Here is a 10,301-nt window from a genome sequence, read left to right as displayed (position 1 = left end):
AACATCAAGTGTTAAGACTTTTGGCAGGAGCTTTCAGAACAACCCCAACAACAGCAATGGAGGTAGAAATGGGAGAAATGCCATTAGATTTGTGAAGAACACAATTGCCAATAAATTACTGGTTAAACTTACAACCCAATAACCCAGATCATCCAGCACATGACATCTTAAAGCCATATTTAAAAAATTTTAAAATGACAGAAAAAGTTTTGGATGGTTCATTTTAAGGGTGACAGAAAAATTTAAAATACAAAATATAGAAATAAGTCTGACACTACCTCTACCTGTTATACCACCTTGGAGTTTACCAGAAGCAACAGTAGACATGACTTTATTGGAAAGGAAAACGTAAAGGACATACATTTTAGATCCAAATCCAATACATGAATATATAAACAGTTATCCATTCATTCAGATTTATACGCATGCAACAAAAATAAATGGAAAAATAGAAGTCATAGTACCTGACTTTCAGGTGGGGATTGTAAAACGATTTACAAATGATTTATCTGTATATACAGGATAAATGGAGAAATGTTAGCAGTTTTATTGGCAGTACAGTGGGTGGAGGACATTAGATCATTAAAAATAATAATTTGTTCAGATTCAAGCTCCACAGTAATGAGTCTAAAACATATTCATTCAGATAGCAGGCCAGATATTTTATTAAAAATACAAATTACATTATTCAGAATAAAGGATGGGTTTAACAATATTCCATTTGTATAGATACCAGCTCACATTGGATTAAAAGGAAATTAAATCAAATGGAAGATAAGATGGCTAAGGGGACTCATAATCACTTTATATTAGTGGCAAGGAGTATTATCAAACAAAAACTGAAGAAAGAATGGCAGAAAAGGTGGTATAGGTAAAGTAAAGGAAGGTGGTTTTATAGGATCAAAAAATCAGTTTGCGAAAAAGGACCGGAAGAATGAGCAGAAAGGAGGAAATGGTAATAACTAGATTAAGATTTGGATATACAGGACGGAACAGTACACTTTTTAAAATACAAAGGCATAATACGGGAAAATGTGACCATTGTTGGGAAAGTGTAAGAAATGTAAGAAATATGAAAAAGAAAGATTTATGAAGAGAGAAATTAAGAAAATTGAAGGAATGTTTAATATAATAGATATATTACAAAAGAATTTAGAAGGCAAACGGATACAAATTATAAGATTTTTAAAAACGTAATTATTTAATTGGATTTGAGCAGCCCTGTGATGGACTGGCGACCTATCCAGGGTGTACCCTGCCTCTCGCCCAAAGACTGCTGGAGATAGGCACCAGCTCCCCCGCGACCCACTATGGAATAAGCGGTAGAAAATGACTGACTGAATTTGAGCATATATTATGTAATATAATCCATCGCAGACCATACTCCATACCAGTTGGTGGCGGTAATACACAACTAAAGTTTTTTGCTAACCGCCAATACACTCCAGAAGAAGAACTACGAAAGAAGAAGAAAGCTGATTATGATGATGATGACGCAGTTAGAAAGCGCCGAATAGTTAGCTATTGAAATAACAGGTACAACAGAAATTTTAGAAATTTTTTGAGTGCGTTGCTAATGTTGGCGGTCGTCAGATGGTCCAGCAGTCAGCCCGGCGCCGATTAGTGCTCCTTCTTCATTTGAGTGAGCCATCATGGCGGAGGAGGAAGTCATTTTTACAGAGCAGATGAAGAGGGCTCCGGGTGAAATGTGTTGGCTGTCAGTGCTGTCCTGCCTGCTGCTCGCTTGCTGCTATGTTGGCAGTTTATATGTCTGGAGGAGCGACTTACCCAGGTGAGCTGAGAGACCTCACACAAAGTATTTAATCGAGGCTAACGTTGGCTTCCGATTCGGCACTAGACTAAGGACTATTCCGCTGCATTTACCAACTCTAGACCACCTTTGATTCGTTCTACTTCAAAATTCAACTTACCCAGAATGCTCAAACTCCAAAATCACTCTTAACTGCAGCATGACGAGAAAAAACAACAAAAAACGAATTCATATTAAATAGCCTTTATTCTGTCTCTTTGGTACTTCTGTTTCTCCAATCTGTCCTTTGTCTGTCTCGTATCCTTTTAAATCAGTCACTCCAGTCCGTGTTTTGTTGTATGACTTTTACCAAAATTTTTATTGCTGCCTGAGTTACAAATAAAATAAAAATATTTTTAAATTATTGTGAATTAATTGAGACTTTTTGCCAGTTCTTGCTCTAGATTTGGTTAAAAAATTATTCAAAACATCTTGTAGTTTTTCGTTAACAAGTCAAACCTGCTATTCCTTTCCTGCTCCTTTTGTTTCCGTCAGCATGTTGTGAGAACTATTAACAGCAGTACTTTTGTCATTCTTTTTTTTAATAATAATAAATGGCAACAATTTTGAACACATATTTTATTTATTGTCAGGGTCACTTACCAACACTGGTATATACAGGGGTTGGACAATGAAACTGAAACACCTGGTTTTAGACCACAATAATTTATTAGTATGGTGTAGGGCCTCCTTTTGCGGCCAATACAGCGTCAATTCGTCTTGGGAATGACATATACAAGTCCTGCACAGTGGTCAGAGGGGTTTTAAGCCATTCTTGTAGGATAGTGGCCAGGTCACTACGTGATACTGGTGGAGGAAAACGTTTCCTGACTCGCTCCTCCAAAACACCCCAAAGTGGCTCAATAATATTTAGATGTGGTGACTGTGCAGGCCATGGGAGATGTTCAACTTCACTTTCATGTTCATTAAAACCAATCTTTCACCAGTCTTGCTGTGTGTATTGGTGCATTGTCATCCTGATACACGGCACCACCTTCAGGATACAATGTTTGAACCATTGGATGCACATGGTCCTCAAGAATGGTTCAGTAGTCCTTGTCAGTGATGCGCCCATCTAGCACAAGTATTGGCCCAAGGGAATGCCATGATATGGCAGCCCAAACCATCACTGATCCACCCCCATGCTTCACTTTGGGCATGCAACAGTTTGGGTGGTACGCTTTGTTGAAGCACCCTCCCAAGGGGTGTTCAGCGTGTTCGTTTATTCACCGTAAGCTGAAAGAATTCACAAGACATTATAATAAATCACACGAAGACAGCTGTATGTTATTCAAATACCTGGCCAGGGGAAGCTCTCGCATGTGGTAACACAACGCACACCGAGACGACTTCGGAGCTTCTCACTGGGGCCATTGCTTTTATTTAAACACACATGAAAATAGGCAGCGCCCTGTCCACAGTTTTTTTACACATGTAGTCACGTTACACACATTTTCCTGCCTACCATATTAGGACATGTTCCGGTCTCACAGCTGCATTCCGTATCTACTGATATAAGCAGGGAGTAACTCTGTAGTTGCATTATCCCTAATGTTCCCACACATGCAGTTCTTCAGTATTTTCTGCTTCATCACACTCAAGGCCAAGTTTGTGCAACAACAATTCTGCAGGCCACAATGTCTTATACTAACACAGGTTATACATTTCATTTCCCACACTGGTTATGAACATAATAATAATTAATGCACACACATAATATATCTCGACAGCTTCTTTGGGGCTTCTCCACACCGTAACTCCCGGATGTGGGAAAAACAGTAAAGGTGGACTCATCAGAGAACAATACATGTTTCACATTGTCCACAGCCCAAGATTTGCGCTCCTTGCACCATTGAAACCGACGTGTGGCATTGGCATGAGTGACCAAAGGTTTGGCTATAGCAGCCCGGCCGTGTATATTGACCCTGTGGAGCTCCCGACGGACAGTTCTGGTGGAAACAGGAGAGTTGAGGTGCACATTTAATTCTGCCGTGATTTGGGCAGCCGTGGTTTTATGTTTTTTGGATACAATCCGGGTTAGCACCCGAACATCCCTTTCAGACAGCTTCCTCTTGCGTCCACAGTTAATCCTGTTGGATGTGGTTCGTCCTTCTTGGTGGTATGCTGACATCACCCTGGATACTGTGGCTCTTGATACATCACAAAGACTTGCTGTCTTGGTCACAGATGCGCCAGCAAGACGTGCACCAACAATTTGTCCTCTTTTGAACTCTGATATGTCACCCATAATGTTGTGTGCATTTCAAGATTTTGAGCAAAACTGCTCTTACCCTGCTAATTGAACTTTCACACTCTGCTCTTACTGGTGCAATGTTCAATCAATGAAGACTGGCTACCAGGCTGGTCCAATTTAGCCATGAAACCTCCCACACTAAAATGACAGCTGTTTCAGTTTCATTGTCCAACCCCTGTACATACTCTTCTGAATGAGGATTTTTATCCTGATAAACATGCATTTTTTTAAGAATAAACTTTACAAATCGGTTATGTTTTGACACATAGGTCCACGTAACGTTAGGTATCTGTTCTTTACATACCTCTGAAAGCATCACATTTAAGATGAACTTTGTTCTGTCTGAAGAGACTATGCTGCAGACTCCAGTTGACTTAAGGCTTTCACTGCTATCCAGCAGGTATGCTAGGTAACTTGCAATTCTTTCTAGCTGGCTGTCATCATTAAAGATTATTAGGAGCCACTTTTGCACAGAAACGTAATGTAGCTTCTCCACACCTGAAAGAATTTCCTTAAGGACATTAATAAAAAACATATCAAGTATATTAAAGTTTGTATTATTTGCTGATAACAAACAGTTTTTGTGTTTTAAATAACTTGGGACAACTGTTATTAGGCCCGAGCAGTGAAAGAGCTGCGAAGGCCTATTGTAATTCGAATGTTTCTTACTATTAGCAGCTACCGGGAAGAACACCGTGAACACCGTTTATACCCACCTTTCAAAGCTGACATGATTTTAGAAAGCTTTACCTTTAGCATTCGCACAGGGTCATAGGGTGAAAGGAAACAGGAACACACACTCAGTGCATGTGCAACAGCCAACATAAAAACCACACAGATGGAGCTCAGATGTCAGTCAAAGGGCCGATATCTCATAAAAAATGAGCTACGCTGAAATGCGCTGCCGAGAACCCTGCTGTTACATCACAGTATTTGCAGCGTAACAGTTAAATAAAGCCAGGGACTTCTGGCTGACCAATGTCGCATATCTGCCATGTTTATTTTTTCCTGCAATTTTGTAGTCTAAGCTCAAGTATGCCTATGCTACAAGTAGATGAATCTAAATATTTGGTTGTTGGGTGTATTAACCCACACAGTTCATTACATCGTCCCCCAGCATCAGAACCTCTTCAGAGTGCCTGGTTAAATTTTATTTTTCATGGAAATGGTACCACATCAGTTGGGAAATTCCTATTTCCCCCACTTCAAGCATGAGTGTCTTCAGCAACCTTCACCAATATCAAGAAGGATTTGCTCAATGACTTCATCTGATTAAACGGTCAGGTCCTTCTGTTTATGGAAAGGACAGACACAGCAAAGCGTAGAGCTGCAAATAATGGTAAAATGACAGCAACCTTTATTTTAGACATACATTTATTGTGTGGTGATATGACGTTCTGGCCATTGTTTTTGAAAGCAGTAGCGTTGTGCCTTCTGCCTATGTTGGTGCTTTGTGGTTGCTTTTAGCTCCTTGAAGACAGAACTGTAGTGCTTGATTGTATATTATTATTACATAAATGGTTTTGTATTGTTTTTGCCAGTTTTGTCTTGTTTCTGCGCCACTAGATAAATGTACCTCTGCTATTGACCTACAAAAAACTACTAAACAAGATGGAGTGAAACTCTCTGTGACCTGGAGGGGGGCAAGGTGGGAAGTGCCACAACAACATTTAAAGAGGCCGCATAAAAATGAACCTCAGAACAAAGGTAAAAGCAGGGCCTGTTTAGCTACAATAACAAGGAATTCAGATCAAATCATTGCAGTTCCACTTTATATAGACCTAAACTGAATGATTTAAGTTTGAAAAGGAAGGATTTAAATGCTTGATATATCCCCCTTAAGGATACCCAGCAGATTGCTTCGAGTCAGTGACTTTTAGCATTAACTCCCCTCGGATGAGCATGTTTTGACAGTGACTTTCATTGATCCTTTGGCTTTGTAGCAATCCCTTCATACTGAGCATGCATGTATCGACAGTGGAAAGGAAAGCTCTCCTTTAACAGAAAGTTCTCTTTACCCCCTTTTGGAGGTTAACAGAACTAGCTCAGAGTTAGCCGTGGCCAAAAAAGACTGTAGTGTGAATTCATCTTCCACTCAGTTCAGCGCTTTAGCAATTAACTTGTTGGAGCTAATCCTGTGACTCAGTCCTTGTGACAGACAATAAGACAGTCCAAAGTGGTCAAATTCAATTGCTGTTTTTTTGCTCTTTTTACCTGTTATTTTAGACATAACACCGAGTCAACTCTTGAGTTATTCCTCAATGATTAAGAGGTCAGAGTTGAGTGTAAAATATACTGGACTGAAAATAGGCAAAAAAAAAAAAGGCAATCCAGACAATGTCAAGATCACGATCAATTTAAAACAGAAGAAAAGGCTCTGTGGTCTGTAACTACCTAGCAGAATTAGTTATTGAGGTATCTGTATCTGGGTTTTTAGTATTGCTCAACTGCCTTACTTCTAACCTGGATCTATCACTATGGTAACTGATGTTGGAAACCTACCCTGCCAGCGTTCATACCTCTTCATTGTGGTTGGCCTTCTTATATCCCAAGTGGACTTTAAAGGTGCACCAGTTTGGTGTAGCACATAATTAAATTTTTTATCCAATTGAGTTCAGTTTATTTATATAACTCCAATTACATGCCGTTTCAAGGCAATTTACAAAGTCTATTTGAACGAGTCATACAGATTTCGAGACAGGTATGTAAGAGTTTATGATTATTGATTTATAAATATTTATGAAAATTATAATTAAAATCATAATTCAGAAATAATACATTTTCACAAAAAAATCATTTCTTACAAATAGAGATCAGAGATACACTCTGGTGGTGTGATCATTGGGCTCACAGCAATTAATAATTACAATTAGTTAATTATCATTAATAATTGATGGTTATTAACCAAAATCACGCTAAATGTCACAGTTATCAACCGTTTTATCGAATGGTGTGGAACACTAACCTTATTTTGACACATAATCAGTCACACAAAATAAACACAAACACTGTTTCTTTATCTATGTGAAATGTATTAACTCAATAGCCTCTCTTACAAGCAACTATTCTGTAAGGATACGTGCTGAGGGTAGATGGGGATCAAACCAGCAGTTTATAGACTGAGTGGAAATGTATCAAAGCTTTGGATTGACTTAGAATATGGAAAACACAATCAGTGGGAGGCAATGAATTTCCACATAGGCAGCGCATTCAGCAGCGGCTTAGCTCTTTACCTGCTAACAGAGCTACTCCAGCATACAGCCATAAAACCCCCCAAGGCGGGAACTTAGTATAAAAACACCAAGGGGCATAAACAGTGAAACAATGGAGATGGACATGAGGCTCAGTTTGCAGCCTCAGTCTGTTTTAAAGTCCGATTAACTCCAACTGAGTCAGCACTCAAGTTGATCAAAACCACAGTGAATATGCTGAGCTTCAACTTTGCTGTGCAGCCACACTTAAGAGTCCAGCAGTACTCAAACATCAGTCAAACAGTTTAGCATAAACTTAAATCAATATTGCATGCAACAAATTAATACTTTGGATTAACTAATGGTGATTGTAGGTCACCTAAATTTATGTAGCTCAACCTGCCCATACTAGAGAACAAAAATGTCCCAAAATGTGAAACAAAACTGGTTTACTTGGTTGAGAATCCTCTGCAAAAGGGAGGCGGTGACCCAACAGGCACATACGGTATGGTGCAAAAGTTTTAGGCAGGTGTGAAAAAATGCTGTAAACAAAGAATGCCTTCAAAAATGGAAGTGTTAATCATTTATTTTCATCAATCAACAAAATACAGTGATTGAACAAAAGAGAAATTTTAATCAAATCAATATTTGGTGTGACCACCCTTTGCCTTCAAAACAGCATCAATTATTCTTGGTACAATTGTGCACAGTTTTTGAAGGAACTCAGCTGGTAGGTTGTTCCAAACATCTTGGAGAACTAACCACAGATCTTCTGTAGATGTAGGCTTTCTCACATCCTTCTGTCTCTTCATGTAAACCCAGACACACTCCATGATTTTGAGATCAGGGCTCTGTGGGGGCCATACCATCACTTACAGTAATTCTTATTCTTCTTTACGGTGAAGATAGTTCTTAATGACTTTGGCTGTATGTTTATGTTTGCTCATTTAGCATTTTGCAAATTGATAAAAATTAACAATCATCATTTAAATTTCTGAAAGCATTCATTGTTTATAGCATTTTTTTTTTTACTTTTGCACAGTACTGTGCATTCCAAATGATCCCATTTGTCAAACAGTGCAGTCAAATTTAGTTTATTATTCAAATTGTTTAAAAAGGTTTTCTATCCAACTCAGCAGATTGCATCGAGTCAGTGACTTAAGGCATTCATTCCTCCTGGATGAGCATGTAGCGAAAGTGGACAGCCGCTTGCATTGACTTGCATCAATCCCTCATACTGAGCATACATGTAGCGACAGTGGAAAGGAAACAAGAAAAAACCTCCAGCAGAACCCGAACCAGGCTCAGTGTGAGCGGCCAGCTGCCATGACCGAATGGGGGTGTGAGAGAACAGAGCAGAGACACAAAAAGAACACAGAGGCACTGATACAGGAGTACTTTCTATGGGAAAGAAAGCTAAAATATTAATGGTAGTAGCTCCTTTAGTGGCTTTATCTAGGAGAGAAAAACAGCTAAGCAAATGAGCTCTGAGCCAGTTTTCAAGTCTAGAGTATGAAACACATAAAGTTAGTCATAGTAAATGGTCAGCTAGGAGAGCGACATGGATAAACACTGAAAGACGGGGCCAAGTGTGTCATCTGTAGAAAGAGAACATTAAGTTGTTGGCAGCAGTAGCTCAGCCGAGGGCCCCCTTCAGTAAGGTGCCGCAGCTATACACATAGCCAGGCCAGGTGTAGCTTCTAGGAAGAGTATAAACAGAGAGAGAACAGTTAAAAGCTGAAATAACAGCAAATAACACAAAGTTGGAGAGTAGTAAGAGAATAAAGAAAAGTGAGGAAAAGTAGTCATTATGTCATCCAGCAGTCTATGCCTATAGCAGCGTAACTACAGAGATAGCTCAGGATAACCTAATCCACTACGTGGCTGACGGGTAGGTGGCTCATACTCATCAAGTTTATTTGTACCCATAATAGTTTGCAGAATATACTTCTCACCTTGAAGAAGAAGATGAAGCCTCAACCAAAGTAGTGGGAGGCTGGGTCCTTTAGGTGCCAGATAGTCCTGCATTCTCCTGGCTTTAATAATACATATAAGAATTTATTTCCTACTTTGCACAAATATAACTGGTTGAATAAACCACAAATAAACATACCAATGCTCCATACAACAGTAGTTACAAACTAACTACTGTAATAGTTACGTTTGTAAAATAACTAGTAGTAATATAATGGGTTGAATCAGTCAAAAAAAAAATAAATACAGATGCTCCACACAACAGTAATTACAAATGTAAAAAACAGTAAAGCATTGTTGAAATATGTGGTATGTAATGTAAAGTTGCCGGAAATAACAAGTAACACTACAAGTGTTTGTTTTACCCTTCTGCAACATGTTCAAAATTCATGGGAAAAACACGAAACAACAAGATCAATAAAATGCATAGTTGTTAATTCAACCTCTTGTAATAATAATGTATGTATGTAAGTGTGTGTGTATATATGTATATATATATATATATATATATATATATATATAAAAGCAAATTATTTTTTCATTTCCCACCAAATTTATGTTTTTAAAAATATCTTTACATTGCGAACAAAGTGGAACCAATGTCAAACTCCCTTTTTATGTCTGCTAACGTGGCCAGTGAAAGTTGTAAATATGTCATTAATATAAATGTTCTTAAGGTTACTTTTCTGTTTTCCTCTTCATTTCTCAACGTTGCCTGGATAGGCATCTGTTCTGCTCTATTACCATAATGCAAAACTAATCTTTAACAGAGAGCTAACGTCAGCTGCCATGACTGTCGACTCACTTGACTGCAGTGAACTGTGCTGGGTGACAGAAAAAACATAACAGCAATAACCCTGATGGTTATGCCATCAGCAACTCAAAATGACATCATATGATAAATTATTCCCCTCAATTTGATCTGCTAAGGTAACTTGGGCTGAATGAAGTTAAAGAAACTCCACCATCCTTCCTAAACTTTGAGCTGGCACAGTAGCTGCTCAGGGAGCAGGTACCTAGGAAACTAATCTCTATGTAAGGCTCAGCCAATGAGGATGCGGATCCAACCTGT

The 10,301-nt window shown here is 38.7% G+C and overlaps 1 protein-coding gene across 2 annotated transcripts in view; it reads left to right on the top strand.

Moving 5' to 3' along the window:
- The first annotated feature begins 424 nt into the window (after nucleotides 1–424).
- rce1a (Ras converting CAAX endopeptidase 1a) overlaps nucleotides 425–10,301 on the top strand; it is a 97,983-nt gene continuing 88,106 nt past the window's right edge. For both annotated transcript variants that reach the window (XM_047385132.1, XM_047385131.1), the window contains exon 1: nucleotides 425–1,792. In XM_047385132.1, the coding sequence (XP_047241088.1) occupies nucleotides 1,653–1,792 (140 nt within the window). In that variant the 5' untranslated portion in view covers nucleotides 425–1,652. The remainder of the gene's footprint in view (nucleotides 1,793–10,301) is intronic.

The sequence above is a fragment of the Girardinichthys multiradiatus genome, chromosome 14, assembly GCF_021462225.1.
Source record: "Girardinichthys multiradiatus isolate DD_20200921_A chromosome 14, DD_fGirMul_XY1, whole genome shotgun sequence".
NCBI classification, from domain to species: domain Eukaryota; kingdom Metazoa; phylum Chordata; class Actinopteri; order Cyprinodontiformes; family Goodeidae; genus Girardinichthys; species Girardinichthys multiradiatus.
This window is presented reverse-complemented; position numbering and strand designations above follow the sequence as displayed.